Source organism: Sus scrofa, chromosome 17, assembly GCF_054392235.1.
Source record: "Sus scrofa isolate SSC_HxYL_T2T_F1_AM1 chromosome 17, Sscrofa_HxYL_maternal_Yorkshire_Landrace_v2.0, whole genome shotgun sequence".
Classification (NCBI taxonomy): domain Eukaryota; kingdom Metazoa; phylum Chordata; class Mammalia; order Artiodactyla; family Suidae; genus Sus; species Sus scrofa.
The window spans coordinates 42,816,648-42,839,876 of NC_139399.1; the positions used below are offsets into that span (position 1 = coordinate 42,816,648).

General features: G+C 43.2%; 1 protein-coding gene across 1 annotated transcript; it reads right to left on the reverse strand.

The window, feature by feature from the left end:
• Positions 1–11,468: 11,468 nt before the first annotated feature.
• DEFB121 (defensin beta 121) lies at positions 11,469–13,719 on the reverse strand. Its single transcript, XM_005654238.4, has 2 exons — positions 13,635–13,719; positions 11,469–12,658 (listed from the first exon to the last, which is right to left on the reverse strand). The coding sequence occupies exons 1-2, from the start codon at positions 13,687–13,689 to the stop codon at positions 12,531–12,533; spliced, it is 183 nt and encodes a 60-aa protein (XP_005654295.1). The 5' UTR covers positions 13,690–13,719; the 3' UTR covers positions 11,469–12,530.
• Between the last annotated feature and the right edge of the window lie 9,510 nt (positions 13,720–23,229).

The window sequence follows — 23,229 nt, forward strand, 5'->3', positions numbered from 1 at the left end:
ACTGTGGGCAGTGAATTATAGCAGAAGAGGATTTATATCAGATCAGCCAGGCCAAAGGACAATGTGTAGCAGATGTCAGAGCAAAGCACAAGATGAGAATGTGGGAAACTGGCCAGCATCCGTGCCAAAAGTGCCTTTCCCTCCTGGTAAGGAGACAGGCAAATTAAATGACAGGCTTTAAAGCCATTTGATCTTTTGAGATCCACAAAGGAATTGATTAATGCATAAATACAAATCAAGAAACAATTTTTTTTTAAATCCTTATTCTTTTTTTTTTTTTTTTGTCTTTTTGCCTTTTCTAGGGCCGATCCCATGGCATATGGAAGTTCCCAGGCTAGGATTTGAATCAGAGCTGTAGCCACCGTCCTACGCCACAGCCACAGGAACTCGGGATCCGAGCCACGTCTTCGACCTACACCACAGCTCACGGCAACGCCGGGTCATTAACCCACTGAGCAAGGCCAGGGATTGAACCCACAACCTCATGGTTCCTAGTCAGATTCGTTAACCACTGAGCCATGACAGGAACTCCAAAAAATCCTTATTCTTAACTTTCTAACAGCAAGATACACACAAGTATGTCTTTCTGAACCTTGAATTTGCCTATCTCTTTCCCAGTTCAAATGCTTAGCATTTGCCCTTTGTTCTTCCTGTAAAATCTTCCTTCAGAGCTTCCCCTGGCTGGCTCCTATTCATCATTCAGTTTCATCTTAAATGTCACCTTTCTGGAGAGGTCACCTTAGATAACAGTACCCTCACACACAGTCACTCTGTATCATATTAACTTGTTTTGTGACCTTCATCTGGTCATCTGTTCTTTTTAAATTTATTTTACATATTTGATCTTTGCCTTTCCCACCCAAAATGTCAGAAATTTGCCTTGTAAACCCACTGCCCATACATCAATTGTATTAATGAAGATATTAATTCAACTCTTTTAAAATTATTATTCCCCAAAAATGATTCCAAAAGACAGACATTGATTTCTTTCTTATGTAAAAAACTTCGTGATTAAAAAAGGGGAGCAACAGCGGAAACAAATCTGATTAGCATCCATGAGGACGCAGGTTCGCTCCCTAGCCCCACTCAGTGAGTTAAGTATCCAGTGTTGCTGTGGCCAAGGTGTAGGTTGAAGATGCAGTTCAGATCTGACGTTGCTGTGTCTGTGGTGTAGGCCAGCAGCTACAGCTCCGATTCTACCCCTAGCCTGGGAACCTCCATATGCCACACATATGGCCCTAAAAAAGGCAAAAAAAGAAGGGGGGGGAGCAAGATTCCTTCTCGATTGATGCTGCGCCATCCTTTTGAGGCATCTTCACTTGACAATCCAAGACAATTCAACCCACATCAAGCCCCCAGTGCAGCCGTCAGGGAGAAGAGAAAGAAGGAAATGAAGTACACACCTTTTCTTTTAAGGACCCCACCCAGGAGTTCCCCTCATGGCTCAGCAGTAATGAACCTGACTAGTATACACGAGGACACCGGTTCCATCCCTGACCTCACTAGTGGGTTAAGGATCCAGCATTGCTTTGAGCTGTGGTGTAGGTCACAGACACAGCTCGGATCTGGCATTGCTGTGGCTGTAATGTAGGCTGGGAGCTGCAGCTCTGATTCAACACCTAGCCTGGGAACTTCCATATTTCTCGGGTGTAGCCGCCCCTCCCCCCCATAAAAAGACCCCACCCGGGATCTGCACACTTGGATTCCATTCCAGTCCATTGGTCAGAGCTCATTCAGATGACTGTACTTAGCTGCAAGGGAGGCTGGAAATAGCCTCTTTATTCTAAAGTTCAGGGGCTGTCTTATTTAGAAGAAGGGGAAGACAGATACTAGGGAAGAGCTAGCAATCTCTGACACACCTAGCACATTGCAAGTGCTTAATAAATGTTTGTAAACTGAATAAATAACATATACATTGGATAAGGCTATAAGAAATGACCTAATGGGGAGGCAACGCAAGTCCTTCTAGAGTGTAGGAAAAACATATAGATTGTGCCCATTAGGCCAAGCTTCAGAAGAAGCTGAATAAGGACTGGGCCCCAGGCAGAATTTAAGAGAGACAGAGAAAGAAAAAAATTCTAGAATCCTAGAATACCAGAGGAAGGCAAATTTCCTGAGCCTCCTATGAAAAAAAATAAAAATCATAACAGCTCCTAATTTAGTTAAAAGGAATAACTTTTTTTCTTAATTCAGTGAATTTTATTACATTTGCAGTTGTACAAGGATCATCACAATCCAATTTTATAGCATTTCCATCCCAAACCCCCAGCCCATCCCCCCAGCCCTCAACCTGTTTCCTTTGGAAACCATAAGTTTTCAAGATCTGTGAGTCCATATCTGTTTGGCAAAGTTAATTGTATCCTTTTCTAAGATTCCACATGTAAGTGATGGCATACGATGTGGGTGTCTCACTGTCTGACTAACTTCACCTAGCATGGTAATTTCTAGGTCCATCCATGTTACTGCAAATGTCATTATTTTCATTCCTTCTTAATTAATATTCCATTGTGTATATACACTGCATCTTCTTTATCCATTCCTCTGTTGAAAGGCATTTATGTTGTATCCATGTCTTGGTGATTGTGTATAGTGCTGCAATGAACATTGGAGTACTTGTATCTTTTCCAATCATGGTTTTCTCTGGAGAGATGCCCAGGAGTGGGATTGCTGGATCAAATGGTAGTTCTATTTTGAGTTTTCTGAGGAATCTCCATACTGCTTTCCACAGTGGTTGCACCAATTTACAATCCCACCAACAGTGTAATAGGGTTCCCTTTTCTCTACACCCTCTCCAGCACTTAGTGTTTGTAGACTTTTTGATGACGGCCATTCTGGCTGGTGTAAGGTGGTACCCCATAGTAGTTTTGATTTGCATTTTTCTAATAATGAGTGATGTTGAACATTTTTTCATGTGTTTTTTGGCCATCTGTATGTCTTCTTTGGAGAATTGCTGTTTATATTTTCTGCCCATTTTTTTGATGGGGTTGTTTGTTTGGTACTGAGCTGCAGGAGGTGTTTATAAATTTTGGAGATTAATCCCTTGTCAGTCACTTCATTTGCAAATATTTTGTCTCATTCTGTTGGTTGTCTTTGCATCTTGTTTAGGGTTTCCTTTGCTGTGCAGAAACTTTTAAGTTTAATTAGGTCCCATTTGTTTATTTTTGTTTTTGTTTTGTTTTGTTTTGTTTTTTTTGTCTTTTTGCTATTTCTTTGGGCCGCTCCCGCGGCATATGGAGGTTCCCAGGCTAGGGGTTTAATCGGAGCTGTAGCTACTGGCCTACGCCAGAGCCACAGCAATGCGGGATCCGAGTCGCGTCTGCAACCTACACCACAGCTCACGGCAACGCCAGATCATTAACCCACTGAGCAAGGGCAGGGACCGAGCCCGCAACCTCATGGTTCCTAGTCGGATTCATTAACCACTGCGCCACGACGGGAACTCCTATTTTTGTTTTAATTGTCATTACTCTAGGTGGTGGATCTGAGAAGATATTGCTGTCATTTATGTCAGAGAGTGTTTGGCCTATGTTTTCCTCTAAGAGTCTTATAGTATCCAGTCTTATAGTTAGGTCTTTAATTCATTTTGAGTTTAATTTGTGTGTGGTGTCAGGATGTGTTCTAATTTCATTCTTTTACATGTGGCTGTCCAGTTTTCCCAGCACCACTTATTGAACAAGCTGTCCTTTCTCCATTGTATATTCTTGCCTCCTTTGTCACAGATTAGTTGGCTGTAGGTGCATGGATTTAATTCTGGGCTTTCTATCCTGTTCCACTGATCTATATTTCTGTCTTTGTGTCAGTACCATATGGTTTTGATGATTGTTGCTTTGTAGTATAGTCTGAAGTCAAGGAGCCTGATTCCTCCAGCTCCATTTTTCTATCTAAGGATGGCTTTGGATATTCTGGGCCTTTTGTGTCTCCAAACAAACTTTAAAATATTTTGTTCAAGTTCTGTGAAAAATGTCCTTGGTAATTTGATAGAGATTTCATTGAATCTGTATTTTGACAATATTAATTCTTCCAATCCAAGAGCATGGTATGTCTTTCCATCTATTTGTGTCATCTTTGATTTTTTTCATCAGCATCTTATAGTTTTCAGAGTACAGGTCTTTTGTCTCTTTAGATAGGTTTATTCCTAGATATTTTATTCCTTTTGATGCAATGGTAAACGGGATTGTTTTCTTAATTTCTCTTTCTGATCTTTCATTGTTGGCATATATAAATACAGTCAATCTCTGTGTATTAATTTTGTATCCTGCAACTTTACAAATTCATTGATGAGATCTAACAGTTTTCTGGTAGAGTCTTTAGGATTTTCTATGTATAGTATCATGTCATCTGCAAACAGTGATAGTTTTACTTTTTCCTTTTTAATTTGGATTTCTTTTATTTCTTTTGCAATGCCATGCTCAAGCCTTTGGGATTTATCTGTAAGCAATGGGAAATAGTTACATCTTTTAGAGAGGACCAGGGAGGCATTGTCAGATTTTTTTTTAACCTAGAAAAATCACTCTGCAGCCCTTGTTGAAGATAATTGACAGGGCCGAGGCAAGCAAGGGAAGATTAATAAAGAGACTGTTTCTTCCCCAGGAAATCACAAAGCCTGCAACACAACTGAGAGAGAGAAACATAAAGAAGAAAAACACCACTGAAAGCTGGAATGGTCAGAGAAGACCCTCTTCCCCCCAGCTGTGGGAGTAGCCATGGTAACCAGCTAATGGGCAGTGCCTCTCTGCTAGGTTGGTGACAAGTATTTCACAGGTATAGTTTCACTTCATCATCACACAACCAGGTAGAGTTTTTCCACCACTGTAGGAGCTTGAAAACTAAAGTTCAGAAGCTTATGTATACACTCCCCCCCAAAAAAAGAAACACCCTCTTCTTTGATATCTTCAATAACTCTGACTTTACAGTGTATTTCCCCTCAGCTTAAAAAATGTTACATCTTCCATATCTTTTTTTTTTTTTTTTTCATCTTTTTGCTATTTCTTGGGCCGCTCCCGTGGCATATGGAGGTTCCCAGGCTAGGGGTCTAATCGGAGCTGTAGCCACCAGACTACGCCAGAGCCACAGCAAAACGCTGGATCCGAGCCGCATCTGCGACCTACACCACAGCTCACGGCAACGCCGGATTGTTAACCCACTGAGCAAGGGCGGGGATGGAACCCGCAACCTCATGGTTCCTAGTCGGATTCGTTAACCACTGTGCTACGACGGGAACTCCTATCTTCCATATCTTTACAAACACATTTCCTCAGGACCTTTCCCTTGGCCTAGGTCCTTTTGGAGAGAGTTCTGGGTTTGAGCCTGACTCTTTCAATGGCCCGAACACAGTCATTTTAGCTCTCTGAACCATAGGTACCTCCTTGTGAGGATTAACCCCAGATATTGCTTAATACATAGTCAGTGGTATTATCCTAAACCTGAGTTCCATCATGGCTCGGAGGGGGGATGTGTAGTGACTCCTGACTGTGTTACCTTGGAATTTAACCCTGTATCTGTCAGCTGTACAATGGGGTAATAATAGTTCTTACTCCTTAGGGTTGTTAATAAGGATCAATTGAATGAATACACATAAAGCACTTAGAACAGCACCTGACACTGAGTGGCTGCAGTGGAAGTATCAGCTGTGATAATTATAATAGACCAGAAGTTCCCAACCTGGAGGTCCCAGGCACTTCTTAATGACAGCTCTTTGCAATATTTCATAAGCCCTCTTGAGAATCCTTATAGTGACATTTCCTAGTGGTTGGCTGTGGGTCAGGGCTGCCTGAGCTTCTGGTCCTGCACTGAGATGCTTCAAAACCTTATTAAGAATGTTTGGATCCTGGAGTTCCCGTTGTGTCTCAGCAGTAACAGACCTGACTAGTGTCCCTGGGGACACAGGTTCAATCCCAGGCCCTAGTCAGTGGATTGGGGATCCAGCATTGCCATGAGCTGTGGTGTAGGTTGAAGATGCGGTTTGGATCCTGCATTGCTCCGGCTGTGGGGTAGGCCGGCAACTGCAGCTCCAATTCAACCCCTGCCTAGAAACTTCTATATGCCGAGGGAGCAGCCCTAAAAAGGCAAATAAGAGAGTGAAAGAATGTTTGGATTATCATGAAATTTACTGGGAGATTTGGTAAATGAGATAAAGTAAAAGTACCTATCCTGGGAACTTGGTAATTAGTGCTTCACTTTTATAAAATCAGAAGTGCTGCTAAAAGAAATAAAGCCTTGGAAACTTCCAGTCCTGTGCTTACTCATGGTCATCATTAACCAGCATTACTTGGATGGAAGTCAGTCTGGCTGTGACGTAGGAACGTGGTCCATGGTGTACGTGTGTAGCCGCTGCCCTCCCTCATGCATGAATACACATACCTGTGAGGACCCCTCACCAAAAAAAGAATCCTGTATACACAGATCATCCAAGCAGTGCAGTGATTCAGAGAAAGGGCCTTGACTGAGATGAGAAGAAATTGAAAAAGAAGGTTTAGCTGCTATAGCACATTTATGTTTGGGTATCTGGGTTTACATTTGTATTGCATTTTGTTTATATGCACAAGCACATACGTCATGTGTATAAATTTGAACATAGTTGAGTATGCTCAAATCTTGTGTGTTTTATGTATTTGTGCATGTGTTACTTGTATTTTGTGTACATGAGTAAATCTATATATGTATACTTATATATATATGTTTATAAATGTGTGTAGATGTGTAATTGTTGTGTGCGTATGGCTTTGAGTACATATGTGTGTTTGTTCTCAGATCTTCAAATGTCACAGCCTAGAGCTCTGTGCATCTCAATCCATTTGTTCCCCCATATTCTAAGACTCTGGAACATGACAGTTGAAAGGTGATTTTTCTACGAAGCTTGGAGATGAAGGCCAAGGCTAAGGGAAATGGCTGAAGGAGGAGCAGGGAGCAGGGGCTGCCAAGGGGGCCGGCAAGCAGAAGCTGCTATGGGAGAGGAAGGCAGGAGATGGGAAAAGAGGCAGGCTTTGGGCAGGGAGCCAACCTGGCCCCTGGTTATTGCATGGATCACCTGGGACCCGCCAAGACCAGCATAGACTGTAACCTTGGCCTTTGTAATGCCTCCCACATGGGTACAGCCCAGCCTGGCCAGTGCTCAGAGACCGGCACCTCCCACTCCTGAAATCTTTACAAGCTGCACTTTGAAGTTCTTGAAGGGGCTGCGCACATCCTGCAGCCTGAATCTCACAGCGGAGAGGAGGCAGGAAGCACTCATTACCAAGTTCCCAGGGTACATACTTTGACCTTGTCTCATTTCCTCCTCCCACCAACCTGTGAGGTTAATAGCATAACAAGAAGGTAAAAGAAATGAGAACCACAAAATCGCAGCCTTTTACAGCCCTTTCTCACTCCCATGCGTTCACATCATCTCCTTCCTTCCCCAGCAAGACAGGAAAAGTTCTCAGGTGAGGGCCTGAGACTCAGAGAAAAGTGATACAAGGGCCAAGACCACATGAAAGTGTGGCAGGACTGTTAAAGAGGATCTGAGTGCTAGAGAAACCCCTACCCCAGGGTCTCCCCAACTGTGTCTTGTTTCAAGCAACATTCCATGCAAGAAACAGATGCAAGTAAAAGTATTTCTTCTAAAATTCATTAAAATATTAGGAGTTCCCACTGTGGCACAATGGGATCAGGGGCCTCTTGTGAACTTTGGGACACAGGTTTGATCCCCTGCCCGGCACAGTGGTTTAGGGATCCAGCATTGCCACGGCTGCAGCTTAGGTTGCAGCTGTGACTCGGATCTGATCTCTGGTCCAGGAACTCCAAGTGCCACAGGGCATCCAAAAAAAACCGAAAAAATATATTAATGATCACATACCAGTTATGAATGCCCCACTACTTTCAAGCCTCAGGAAGTGCTGTATTTCTTTTTGGTTTATTATTATTTTTTTAATTTCCTTAGCGCCAAGACACCGCTTGCAAGGTTGGTGAGATGTCCAGGGTGCATTATTATTGGAGTATCTTGATCTTCTCCGCTTGGTGCTCATGGTTCTGGGAAATGAGGAAGGGCCTGATCCTTATTCCATGATGATGATTTTCATTCCTCTTGCTCCTCATGCTCAGGATACTGCTGATGAACTCTGATGGCTATTCACTGGCAGTTCTGGGCAGCTGAAGAATTGGTCCTCACCGTGGCTTTCTCCACTGACCACAAGCCCAGCCATGGACGCCGATACTGCTTCTCCCAGAACCATGGCCATAGTGGCTGTGTCCTCAGTGGTTGCCTTCCAGGCTGGCAATCCCATCCGGGTACCCGTCACCTTCGGGTGCTTAATGAAATATCCTTGAAACCAAACCCCAACTCTTCTCCCAGTTGTGGAGATTCAACACCCCCAAATGCCAGGCTACCCCTCCTCTCTTGAACCTGAAACAAAAAAATCTTCATCCCACTCCTGACACAATCCAATCTAATTGCCCTCCCCACAAGCGAGGCCTCCCTAACAGGGATGAAGGTAGGGGGAGAGAAAGGGTCGGCTTCAGGGCACAGACTCTCTCTCTCTCTCTCTCTCTCTCTCTCTCTCTCTCACACACACGCGCGCGCGCGCGCGCGCGCGCGCGCGCGCGCACTCATTTTTGATTCCACAAATTCCCCAGCAGAAAAAGAACTCAAAGTATCCTGACTTTCCTTCCAATAACTGGGCAAAAAAAAATGTATCTTTTTACTCATGCTTATGCAAGTAAAATACAAAAAAATTTACTATATTAAATTCTTAATATATTACAATGTTTGTTTAAATATACTAAATACATTTGTATCATTGATCTCATTAATCTGCAATAATTTTGCTTTGGGAGCAGGGCATGAACAAGAACTCCAGATACTCAAAGAGGACGTCACCTGACTCACAAAAGCTTGCCTTTCAATCTGCCCAACAACAATGGAAGCATTGACCATTGCATTACAGTGATGGACGCTGCAACTGTCACCCACGCCTGCTAAGTGTCTTGTCTTACTATCTTGATATTTTCAATACTGTCCCATAGTTATTGAATATCAGATATATATATACTAGGAAGGAATTTTCTTTTGAGGCCATTTCTGCTATTTTTTCTTTTTCTTTTTAGGGCTACTCCTGTGGCATATGGAAGTTCCCAGGCTAGGGGTTGAATTGGAGCTGCAGTGGAGGCCTATACCACTGCCGCTGCAACACCAAATCTGAGCCACACCTGCGAAATATACTACACCTTTCAGCAACCCCAGATCCCAAATCCACTGAGCAAAGCCAGGGATCAAATCCACATCCCCACAGAGACTACATTAGGTTTTTAACCCATTGAGCCACAATGGGAAATCCTTTAGTGCTGTTCTTTTTTTTTTTTTTTTTTTTTGTCTTTTTTGGTCTTTTTTGTTGTTGTTGTTGTTGTTGTTGCTATTTCTTGGGCCGCTCCCGCGGCATATGGAGGTTCCCAGGCTAGGGGTTGAATCGGAGCTGTAGCCACCGGCCTACGCCAGAGCCACAGCAACGCAGGATCTGAGCCGCGTCTGCAACCTACACCACAGCTCACGGCAACGCCAGATCGTCAACCCACTGAGCAAGGGCAGGGATCGAACCCGCAACCTCATGGTTCCTAGTCGGATTCGTTAACCACTGCGCCACGACGGGAACTCCTAGTGCTGTTTTTGATACTTAGCTTCTGCATCAGGGAAACTTTAGGGAGTGGTAAGGACTGTGGCAGACTGTAGAGGGTTCCAAAAGACTGACACATTTCAAGAAGGAGTAACTGAAGTTCCCGTTGTGGCTCAGTGGTTAACGAATCCGACTAGGAACCATGAGGTTGCGGGTTTGATCCCTGGCCTTGCTCAGTGGGTTAAGGATCCGGTGTTGCTGTGAGCTGTGGCGTAGATCACAGATGCAGCTTGGATCCCGCGCTGCTGTGGCGCTGATGTAGGCCAGCAGCTACAGCTCCGATTCGACCCCTAGCCTGGGAACCTCCACATGCTATGCGAGCAGCCCTAGAAAAGGCAAAAGGACAAAAAAAAAAAAAAAAAGAATAACTGTGTTGCAGAGTCTTTTATTTTTTTAAAGAAATCAGATTATCTAGATTTTTATGTTCAAAGGTTTTCAGTTTATTCATCTGAAAATGAAGAGTTTGTCCAGAAAAAAAAAAATTTAAGGCCTGAAGGATAGGACAAAAACAACTATAGATGGCAGAGGAAGAGATTTCTTAAGCAGAAGGAATGGCATGTAGCAAGGCCCTAAGGCAGGAAAGAGTTTGTTGACATGAACAGAAAGGAGGTAAAAAAATAATAATAATAAAATAAAAGAAAGAAAAGAAAAGAAAGGAGGCCAGAGTGAGTTGATTATAAGAAGGAAGGAAGAAGATGCTGCAGAGGTAAGCAAGGCCAGGTTGGGCAGGGCCTCACAGGCCATGGCAGGGAGTCTGGATTTTACTCTTACGGAAACAGGAAACCATAGTTTGGTGTTAAACAGAACAGCGACAGGATATAATTTACCTTTTGGCTACTATGTGGGAAGTTAATGAGAGAATTGAACAAGAAACTGGTAAGGAGACTATTGTAGAAATTCAGATAAGCTAACAGTGGATTGAACTAGATGGAAAGGCATAGATGGCCTTGGAATGTATTTTGAGGATAGAGCATAGGACTTGCTGATAAATTGAATGGAGCAAAGAAAAGTAAGGAACCGAGAATGAACTTCTAGGTTTGGAGCAACTGGGTACATGTTGTTACTATTTACTGAAAAGGGGAATATTAAGGTAGTAACAAGGCCTGGTGAAGTGAGGTCCCCACCAAGAGTTCCATTCTGCACACATTTAGCATCCAAACAGTGTTGTCACTTAAGAAGGCAGATACATCAGTCTAGAGGATTGAGCAAGTCTAGGGTTGGAGATATAAATTTGGAAGTGATTGGCATATGGAAGATGTTCAAAGCTCCCAGTGGGGAAAAAACTAGAAAGAAAAGAGCCTAGGAACAAGCCCAGTGATTGGGAAGGAGGGAAGGAGGAGCCTAGATAGAAGACTGGAAAAGAATTGCCTGGCCAGTTAAAGGAAAACTCAGAGTATGGTAACTTAGAAGTTAAGAGAAGAAAGCATTGCAATGAGGAGGTCGTGGCCCCTGTGTCAAATACGGCTCAGAAGTCAATAAAAGGAAGATAGGGGTGCCTCTGCTCCATTTGGCAACATTGGAGATAGTGACCTTTACAAGAGAAGTCTCTCTCTCTCTTTTTCTTTTTTTTTTTTTTTTTTTGTCTTTTTAGGGCCACACCAGCATCATATGGAAGTTCCCAGGCTAGGGGTCAAATAGGAGCTGCAGCTGCCAGCCTCACCACACCCACAGCAATGAGGGATCTGAGCCAAGTCTGCAACCTACACCACAGAGGAAAGTGGAACCAGGAGGTAGAGACGGTTAGTGACAAAGTAGTGAGGTCAGAGACTTCATCTCGGTTTAAAAGCAATTCAACCTGGCAAGTAGGATTCAGGACACATTGGGGAAGGAAGATTTTTATTTAATTTAATTAATTAATTTATTTATTTATATTTTTGTCTTTTTGCCTTTTCTAGGGCTGCTCCCTCTGCATGGAGGTTCCCAGGCTAGGGGTCTAATCAGAGCTGTAGCCACTGTCCTACACCACAGCTACAGCAATGCCAGATCCTTAACCCACTGAGCGAGGCCAGGGATCGAACCTGCAACCTCATGGTTCCTAGTCAGATTCGTTAACCACTGAGCCACGACGGGAACTCCTAGAGGATCTTAATTTTAGATAGTCAGGGAATTTCTATGCAGGGTTTAAAAGGAGAAAATTAGGGAGTCAGATCAATCTAGATTCGGCTCGCATTTACCAGAATTGAATGTGTGCTAGACTCTGTACTGAACACTTTCCTCTTATTTCATTCAATCCTCAGGATCACAGATCCTTGCTTGCCTCCTCAACTTCCCCTAAAATATCCAGAAATTGAACCCCATAGCCTGCCTCTGCCTTGTATCTCCAGACTCTAAAGCTCCACTGTCCAGCACAATAACCACTAGCCACTTTTAGCTATACAAGTTCAAGTATAGATTCAACTGCAAGCTCCCCAGTCACACCAGCCACATTTCAAGTGCTTACTAGCCATATGTAGCCAGTAGTCACCATATTGAACAACACAGACATGGAACAATTCCATTGTTGCAGAAAGTTCTATTGGCAGTGTTGGTCTAGAAAACAAGAATCAAAAGGAAAGAATGAACATTCCTTATTCATATCACTTCTGGGACCAGCCATGGGCCAGCCTGCTAAGCGCTATGGGCAAGACTGAGATTACTGCCACTTACTGGTCCATCCTGGTCCCCCTAATATCCATACGCACCTTCCTTCCTTATTTATTTTAATGTGATATATACAAAATATATATAGCATTTCTAATTGCAATATAATGTGTAGAACTGCCAGAACACAAACAGGGTAGGGCCAAGAATGAGTTCACAGAACCGTCGGGTCCAATGATGGTAGACTCAAGTTTGATGGGGTGTACCACAGACGTTTATCCCAATCTTCCAGCTATGTTTGAGGATTCAGGTTTTGATCGGTATGTACTTGGGATGTACACAGCACATAGTTGCATCCCTGCACAGTATGTGGAACACTTCACTCTCTTGACATGTTGTTCTGCATCTTCCCAACGCACTCCAACACTTCATGGCTGAAACAGAAAGGAAAGGAGATGGCAGGTCAGTCTTGAAATCAGCAGAGGGCTGGGCAAGGGGGATGCCAAAGTCCAGTAGAAAAGATAGTAAAAAGGAGATAAGGAGACAGGTGAGAAAAAGCCCTCACAGGGCATCCTCCAGATTATAGGCACTGTCTTTTCTTTTCCCACTTGTGCCCCCACTCAGTCCCCACTCAACGGCCGTGGACTTACTAGGCAGCTTCCCCTCCCTGGCCAGCTCCCTTCGGGGAGGCAAGAGGGTCCCCGCTCTCCCGGGTTTCCTCTCTCCCATATTGCAAAGCACACAGATGCCCAAATATCGATTACCCATCCTTTCCCGCTGCCCTTGGGGATCCTCTCTGATCATATCAATGAAAGGGGATAGGAGTCTGAAATACATCCATTGAGACCTCTGCAATCTTCTTGTGTGTCTGGAAAACTCTTGTCCACAACATCCCAGGGCTTTTCACTGGTCTTACAAGCCAAAATAATATAGCAGCAGCAACTCTGGAAAACTACAACCTAAAGACCAAATAAATTAAGGTTGCCTGAGAAAGTGGAATCAGAATCCTCAACAAAAAGTTCAGGAACTATTTTTAGAGAGACAACAATAGATCAAAATTCAAATGCCTTCAAGGAAAGTGTTTTGGAAAGGCTCCTATTTCCTCTGTACTCTAGGTCCAAGGCTCTTTCCTCCATGTCCCCTCCCCACCCCCACCATCATCATGTTCATCTTCAGAGCCACCCAGAGAGAGAAGATCGGCTTGGTTGATGAACAGCACTGGAAAAATCAGTACCAGAGAACTCAGATTTCCCCTTGGCTAGAGAGAAAGCCCAAGGACATTCTCACTGCCCAAAGCCATTCTCCTTGCCCAAGGCCATTCTCCCTGCCCAAACTGTTAGAGCCCCCAGGGCTTCCTGAATATGCATCAGGTTCCCGGACCCACTTCTACTTGGGAAAGATCCTCGTTACCTGGGGTGAGCTGGGCCAGGAGCAAGGCAACAGTCAAAATCAGAAGGAATTTCATAATGATGGGAGCTCGGTAGGGATAGGAGGCTTCTAGGCTGGCAAGACAGACAGAGATCTCCATTCCGGGCATTCCAGACTGGTACTTATTGCCCCAAGGAGCATGGAAGGGCCATGATCAGTGAACCAGAAAAGGAACAGTCATTTAAGGTTAGACAGGCAGACAAGAAATCAACCGCACTGGTTGAATGGCTGTTGGATACACCACCCTCTTCTCTCTTCCAGAGGAGGCTGGTAGAGGGGGAAGAGAGGTTAAAAGAATACACAGCCTTGCCTTTGAAGAATTTGGTAATATAACTGGGGAGCAAAGAAGGGGGACATCGCTTCTACTATTTTTTTTATTTTTTTATTTTTTACACATTTTTTTTTACTGCAAATACCATTTTTTTCTTTTTTATTGCTGAGTAGTATTTCATTGCATGTATGTACCACAGCTTCTTTTTTTTAATGATTTTTATTTTTTCCTTTATAGTTGGTTTACAGTGTTCTGTCAGTTTTCTACCGTACAGCAAAGTGACCCAGTCACACATACATTATTTTTCTTGCATTATCCTCCATCATGCTGCAGCACAAGTGACTAGATATTGTTCCCAATGAGCAAAATCTCATTGCTTATCCGTTCCAAATGTAATAGTTTGCACCTATTAACCCCAGATTCCCGGTCCATCCTACTCCCTCCCCACCCTCTTGGCAACCACAAATCTTTTCTCCAAGTCCATGGGTTTCTTTTTTCTGAAAATGTTTATTTGTGCCATTTATTAGATTCCAGATATAAGTGGTTACTCTCCATTTACAGTTATTACAAAATATCCACTGCATTGCCTGTGTTGTACAATATATCCTTGAGCCTATCTTATATCCGAAAATGTGTTCTTTCCACTCCACCTCCCTACATTGCCCCCCTCCCCACTGATAACCACTAGTTTGTTCTCTATATCTATGAATCCACTTTTTTTGTTACAGTCACTAGTTTGTCGTATTTTTAGATTCCACATATAAGTGAGATCATACAGTATTTGTCTTTCTAGGTCTGACTTATTTCACTTAGCATAATGCCCTCCGAGTCCATCCATGTTGCTGCAAATGGCAAAATTTCATTCTTTTTTTATGGCTGAGGAGTCAGCCATTGTATATGTGTGTGGGGGATATATATATATATATATATATACCATATCTCCTTTATTCATTCATCTGATGATGGACATTTAGGTTGCTTCCATATCTTGGCAATTATAAATAACTCTGGGGTTCATGTGTCTTTTTGAATAAGTGTTTTTGGTTTCTTTTTTTTTTTGAGATCTATAACCAGGAGTGAAATTTCTGGGTCGTATAGTTCTAGTTTTAGTTTTTTGAGAAACCTCTAGACTCTTTCCAAAGTGCTGTACAAATTTACATTTCCACCAACAATGTACAACTCTTCTCTTTTCTCCACATCCTTGCCAACATTTGCTATTTGTGTTCTTTTTGATGGTAGCCCTTCTGATAGGTGTGAGGTGATATCTCATTGTGGTTTGGTCTGCATTTCCCTAATGATTAGCAATGCTGAGCAGCTTTTCTTGTGCCCGTTGGCCATCTGCATTTCCTCTTTAATGTCTTTTCAGCTCTTCTGCCCATTTTTAATTGGGTTGTTTGTTTTTTGATGTTGAGTTATATGAGATACTTACATATGTTTGTTTATACTATTAATTCATTTCTGGTAAATGAGAAGGGGATGATACGTCTGTGTTCTTGGGGTTCTTTCCAGCAATAAGGACATCTTGAGATGTCCCACATGTTAGTGGTTCATTTTAAGGATACTAAAGCAAGGGTAGAAGCAGAGGGTGCTTTGTTTCTATGGCCGTCACCACTGGAAACGAAAATGTGAGACGTCAATGAAGTGGAATAAACAGGAAGGCCACAGACCTTACTTGTAACAGTTCATGTGTAATAAGAAAAAGTAGTATCTTCTAGAAAGCAAAGGAAAAGACATTTACTGCTACTGTGGTATTTCTCATAATGAGTGGCAGATTGCATCATTGACCCCAATCCTTCACCCACACTTGAATCCACATACTTGCCAAAGGCTTGTTCTAAAAGGAATGTACCTCCTCGTCCCCCCCCCCACCTTTTTTTTTGTCTTTTTAGGGCCACACCTGAAGCATATGGAGGTTCCTAGGCTAGGGGTCTAATCAGACCTGCAGCCACCAGACTACGCCACAGCTACAGCAACACCAGATCCGAGCCACGTGTGTGACCTACACCACAGCTCATGACAACACCAGATCCTTAATCCACTGAGCGAGGCCAGGGATCGAACCTGCAATCTCATGGATACTAGTCAGATTCGTTGAGCCACAATGGGAACGCCTGTCCCTTCATTTTTATCTTGGCTGTATGACTTGCTTTATTCAACCAATTATGGACACAATGAGAGTGCACCTATTCAGAGCCTAGGCTTTAAGAGGTGATGAATGTTTTCTCTTGCCCTTTTGTGCCTCTGCCATCACATGAGAACATGCCCCAATGGTCCAAAGACAATGAGAGCTACATGGAGCAGATCCATCCCAGATGACTAACAGTTCTACAGAGAGAATCAAAGCTGCTCCTGCTGCTCCCGCCTCAGCAGAGCAACCCCACCAAAGTCCAGCTCAGCTGCTGATACACGAGCAATAATAAAGAATCACTATTTTAAGCCAAACTTTGGTTTTTTTAAATTTATGGAAGCAGAGTTGATTTACAATGTTGTGTTCATTTCTGCTGTACAACAAAAATGATTTAGTTATACATATAGATATATATTATTTTTTATATTCTTTTCCATTATGTTTTTTCACAGAATATTGGATATATTTCCCTGTGCTACACAGTAGGACCTTGTTGTTTATCCATACTTTGTATAACAGCTTGCATATGTTAACCCCAAACTTCCAGTCCATCCCTCTCCCACCTCTCCTCCCCTTTGGCAACCACAAGTCTGTTCTCTATGTTGGTGAGTTGGTTTCTGTTTTGTAGAGATATTCACTTGTGTCGCATTTTAGATTCCACAAGGAAGTGATATCATATGGTATTTTTCTTTCTCCTTCTGACTTACTTCACTTAGTATGAGAATTTTTTAATTACATCTATATTGCTGCAAATGGCATTATTTCACTCTTTTTGATGGCTGAGTAGTATTCCATTGCATATATGTACCACATCTTTATCCATTCATCCATCAATGGACATTTAGCTTGTTTCCATGGCTTGACTATTATAAATAGTGCTGCAATGAACATAGGGTTTCCTGATCCTTTTCGAACTATATAATTTTGTCTGGATATATACCGAGGAGTGGGATTTAAGACAGTGTATTTTTCATTTGTTTGTTTTGTTTTTGTCTTTTTAGGGCCTCACCCATGGCATATGGAAGTTCCTGGGGGTTGAATTGGAACTGTGACTACCTGCCTATGCCACAGCCACAGCAACTCAGGATCCGAGCCACGTCTTCAACCTACACTGCAGCAGACAGCAAGCCAGATCCTTAACCTCCTGAGCAAGGCCAAGGATCCAACATCGTCCTTATGGATACTAATCAGGTTCATTACCACTGAGTCACAGCAGGAACTCCCTAAGCCAGTGTTTTAAAGTAGGGTGTTACATGGCAACGGCTTACTAATACATAAGGCCAGTAGACCAGAAAAGAGCAAAATGCTTCAAAAAAATGGCAAGCTCTGTCATTTCAGAATGGGTAGAAACAAAGGCAAACTAACAGGAAGAATATAATCTTTCTGATACAGAATAGGATTGTTGTCTCCAATAAAAACTAATGCTAATGCTCCCGACTAGGGTTCATCAGACTTCTTCTGCAAAGGCCCGGGTCATAAATATTTTAGGGTTTATAGGTCACACAGTCTGTCGCAACCACTCAATTCTGCCTTCATAGCAACCACAGATTGTGTGCAAATAAGTGAGTGTGGCTGTGTTCCAATCAAACTTTATTTACAGACACTGAAATTTCAATGTCATATCATCTTTTTGCATGTCACAAATTATTATTCTTTAGATTTTTTTCAACTGCTTAAAAATGTAAAAACCAGTCTTAGCTCATGGGCCATATAAAATTAGGCAGGCCGTGGATCTCGACTGGCAAATGTTAGAAAACTGAACAATGCCAAATAATGTCAGGAACATGGGATAGAGAAATATTCATGTGCAGCTCGTGGGGTGTAGATCAGAGGCAGAATGACTGTGAATCTCATGAATGTTCAGGGCTCCTCACCTGCTTGGACGCTTGTGTGGGCTAGGAATTCTACAGTATTTTAGGTAAGCACACGTGAACCTATCTACAGAAAAGAAACAAACTCATGGACATGGAGAACAGATTTGTGATTGCCAAAAGGCCGGGGGGGGGGCGCTAGATGGACCAGGATTTTGGGGTTAGCGATGCAAACCATTGCATTTGGAGTGGATAAGCAATGAGATCCTGCTGTAGAGCACAGAAAACTGGATCTAGTCACTTGTGATGGAACCTGATGGAGGATAACCTATATTAGGTCACTTTCTCTGTACAGAAGAAATTGACAGAACATTGCAAATCAACTATAATAAAAATAAATAAACATTAAAAAAAACAAAAATGATGCTTAAAAAGCAAAATAAAATAAAATGTTCTAGGTAAGGAAACAAAATCAGGTTGCCATCAGGAAACATTACTACGTAAGCATTTCAGGTAAATTACCTTAAGAGATCCTAGTAATCTATTGTACTGTCTTAATGCCTTCTAAATAAATATTCACTTTTTAATTTGTAATTTGTAATTTTGTGTTCCTCTCAAAAAGAATCCCCAAATTGTAAAAGTGTCTGGCCCCACAAAACCTAGATCTTCCTCTGAGATAGAGGCAGCCACTCTGGGAAGGAATCTAATGACCTTTAGCCCAATTAAGTGTAAGCAGTTGTTCTAACCTAGCAATTCTACTCCTGAGCACATGTCCCAAAGAAACCTACACAGATCCATGAGAGAATGTGCACAAGGACATCTATCGAAGAAAGGATCATGGTGACAGAGAGTTGTAGACGACCAGGACTCCATCACTGGGAGAGTTGAAAGGTAACATACGGTGGACACACCTCATGAAGTGCTGTGTAGCAATCATAAGTTAGAGAATTAGGGAGTTCCCACTGTGGCTCAGAGGGTTGAGAAGCCAATATAACGTCCATGAGGATGTGGATTCAATCCCTGGCCTCAATCAGCGTATTAAGGATCTGGTGTTGCTACAAACTGTGGTGTAGGTCAAAGATGTGGCTTGGATCCAGAGTTGCTGTGGCTGTGGCACAGGCCGGCAGGTGCAGCTCCAATTTGATCTCTAGCCTGGGGCAGCTGTAAAAAGAAAAAATTAAAAACAAATTAGAGAATTAGGTGTATACAAATGAGTACTGATGGATGTTTAAAACCAGTGCTGGAGTTCCTACTGTGACTCAGCTGCTTAAGAACCCAACTAGTATCCATGAGGATGAGGGTTCAATCCCTGGCCTTTCTCAGCGGGTTAAGGATCCAACACAGTCACAAGCTACAGTGTAGGTTGCAGATGAGGCTTGGTGTTGCCGTGGCTGTGGCTTAGGCCAGTGGCCATGGCTCCAATTCAACCCCCAGCCTGGGAACTTCCATATGTCATAGGTGCAGCCCTAAAGAAACACACACACACAAACAGTGCTGACTGTAATGGCAAAACCACTTGGAAAATTTGATGGTTTCTTATAAAGTTAAATATACACTTACCATACAACCCAGCCATCCCATTCCCATGCATTTATCCTAGAGAAATAAATGTATGTATCCTAGATACATGATTTTTCATAGCATCTTTATTTATGATAAATAGAAACAACCTAAATGTCTGTCAAGTAGTAAACAAATAAATGACAGTGTAGCCATACAATAGAATACTACTCAGCAATAAAGGAGAAATAACTGCTGCTACACACAATATGGAATAATGTAAAAAATATTTGAGGGTGCTCCCACTGTGGCACAGTGGGTTAAGAATCTGACTGCAGCAGCGCAGATTGTTACAGAGGCACAGGTTTAATCCCTGGCCCAGGAACTTCAATATGCCTCAGGTGCAGCCGTAAACATATGTATATATAATATATATATTATTATGCATATAATATAATATATATAATAACTAAAAATAAAAAGTGTTTGACTAAGTGAAAGAATCCAGACCAAAAGGGAATATATTGGAGCTCCTGTCATGGCTCAGTGGTTACCGAATCCAACTAGGAACCATGAGGTTTCAGGTTCGATCCCTGGCCTTGCTCAGTGGGTTAAGGACCGGTGTTGCCATGAGCTGTGGTGTATGTGGCAGACATGGCTCGGATCCCGCGTTGCTGTGGCTCTGGCGTAGGCTGGCAGCTACAGCTTTGATTAAACCCCTAGCCTGGGAACCTCCATATGCTGAGGGAGCAAAGACAAAAAAAAAGGGGGGGGGGAATATATTGAATAAGTCCCTTTGTGAAAAACTCTAGAAAAGACAAATCTAATCTACAGTGATAAAAAAAAATATCAGTGGTTGCCTGGGGCTGGGGGGGGGAGGTGGGCCTTGACTAAGATAGGGCCTGGCAGGAAGCCTCTCTCCATCAGAGCCCTGCACGTTTGTTCTTGCGACTGCTGATTAGCAGAGTAAGTTGCCCAGTGACGGGATGACCTGAATCCATTATGCACATTATTTAACAGAATCTACATGGGTTTTCAACAGTGGAGGAGACTCTCATAACAAACCCCTTCCCATCCCGCACAAGATGCTGCAAGACCAAATGCCCTGATTGCTTCACAAGCTGGAAAGGACTCACCAACACCTGAGCTAGATCCATCCCCATCTCTGGGGGGTCCACCATTCTTAAGCTTCAGCATCTCCACGTCCTCATTTCTACTGATAACCAACTATTTGGCCGTGGCTCTCATTCAAAGCCCTCCAAGAAAAAAATGAATCTGATTCATTAGCTAATGGAGATATAAAGTATTGTAAACAGACAGAAAAACAATAAAAGCCAGTCTGAGCTTTTCTGTGTTGCCATCCATGAAGTCACAGGCACTTTTGAGGCATGGGGTGAATGCCTGGCAGTAAGAAAAGGAAAGGAGCAAAGAAACTTATGGAAGCAGAGTGGGGGGCGGGGGGGAAAGAGAGGTGAATAGAAATTAGAGGTAATTTTTGTGGGAATGTGTGTTTTTCAGACAAGGTTACAGAATCACAAAGGAGGCATCTATAAATGGACCATTGGGAAGATTCTCTGAGGACGTGGAAAAGCAGGAGGCAGGCAGCAGGGTTCACACTGATGAGTGGCCCCTGCTGCAAAATGCTCAGGAGCCCAAAGTGCCCATACTGAAGGTGGAGTCAGAAACCTGGCCCTGAGGCCAATCAAATGTGCAGGAACCCTTTTAAAAGGCTCTGCAGGGAGTTCCCGTCGTGGCGCAGTGGTTAACAAATCCGACTAGGAACCATGAGGTTGAGGGTTCAATCCCTGGCATTGCTCAGTGGGTTAAGGATCCGGCGTTGCCGAGAGCTGTGGTGTAGGTCACAGACGTGGCTCAGATCCCGCGTTGCTGTGGCTGTGGTGTAGGTCGGTGGCTACAGCTCCGATTAGACCTCTAGCCTGGGAACCTCCATATGCTGCTGGTGCAGCCCTAGAAAAGGCAAAAAGACAAAAAAAAAAAAAAAAAAAGGCTCTGCAGGGCTGTGGTCCTTTACTCAACACCACAGATTTCTTCCTGAGCCTTGAAGGGGGTGCCACTTACATCTCTGGCCTAGTGCATGACAGGGTGCTGCCTGAGATCCAGAAACTCTGTATCTGTTCCCTGCCTGGCCATTGACTCTTGCTTTGACCCAGTGTGGACCACAAGGCTTTCTAGCCGGAGTGTGCCCAGCCTAGAAAATGAACTTGCTTGTGTTTCCAGCGGATTCAGCACATCTTGCTCGGGGCGGTCCACTCCTTTCTCAGATTTCTGCTACTAGCCTCTGTTTTTTCCCTTCTCCCAGCGCCGCATCAAAGGAAAGTCAATATATTTCACTTCTTTAGAGTTTTAAGGGGTGAGGGAGGGATACTGGAGGGAAGTGGGGGAAGAAAATGAAACTAACTGGTTCAAATAAGGCTTGGAGATGTGCTGACATTGTTACCTTCCAACTCTGGCTCCTGCTGCTAAATGTAATTAGCAATGGCAATGGATAGGCTGGGCTGGTTGGTTGGTTTGTTCGTTTTTCAATCTGATTGAAATGATCTATCGCCAGCGGCTGTGTGGTGTCATGCAAATAATATAACCTTTTTTTTTTTTTTAATGCACCTCCCACTCCGGCAGCCTATGGAAAATCCTGGGCCAGGCATTGAATCCAAGCCCCATCTGTGGTCTTGGATCCTTTAACCCACCACTCCAGCCTAAGGATAGAACCCACGCCTCCTGCACACCAACCTGAGCCACTGGAGTCGGATTCTTAATCCACTGCTCCACAGCGATAACTCCAACATAAGCTTTGGAGACAGAAAGATCTGGATTCAAAGTCTCCCTTTGCCCTTTATTAGCCATGTGACGTTGATCAACCAGTCCATGTCTCTGAATCTCAGTTTTTCTCATCCCTAGAAAGGAGATGAAATTCCTGACCTCAGGAAGTTTGCTGTGAAAATTAAATGAGGTGAGGTGATGATTGTAAAGCACGTAGAGCAGTGCCCAGCATACAGGCAGCCTCTCGTGTTATTTGCTATGAGTTTCACTTTCCCTGAAGCGTTTGACTCGACTTCCTTCCTCCCTGAAGCTCCCCTGGTTCCCCTTCCTTGTCAATATAGCCAATAGTCAATAAAAGGGACAGGGATTGTCAGTGGTTCAGAGACCTTTGTGCTTACTGTGCTTTTTCAAATCAGCTTGAAATTTTCAGAACTTTGGGTCTCAAGTCCAAGACCCAGAGTGCTTACTCAGAATCCAAGCTCAAGGACAGATGTCTCCTCTGTGCCTGGAGTGTGTACACTGGAACTCTGAGTTCTCGTGAAAGATGATAAGGAAAGTTCCCAACTTTTTATTAGAAAGTGTTTCCAAGCTTATCCCTATTCCCAGCTCTCCTTGTTCCTCCCAGGATGTATTCCCTGACTTCTTATCTTTACTGTAGCCTAGACTTTTCTAGAAGTTGCTCTTTCCCTCAAAACTTCTTTTCATTGTCTTTTTTCCCAGGAACCAACCACGGATCTCTCCATGTCAGGTCATGTTTTCACCCTCCCTAGACATCCTTCTTTAATTTCACCCCATCCAAAACTACCCGGGTCATTTTGAGTTTCCTATGGACTGTGGATGAAGGTACTGGGGAGTTGATGGAAGAAAAGCTAAGAGGGTTCCTGTCCTCAAAATGTTGACAAAATCTTTAGGAGAAGGAAAGCAGCATTTGTAAACGAACTTCATAGCTTTTCAAAAACACTCAAGACGTTTGCGAAATAAATTGAATCTTTTTTTTTTTTTTTTTTTTTTTTTGCTTTTTAGGACTGCACCTACAGCATATGGAGGTTCCCAGGCTAGGGGTCCAATCGGAGCTGTAGCTCCCAGCCT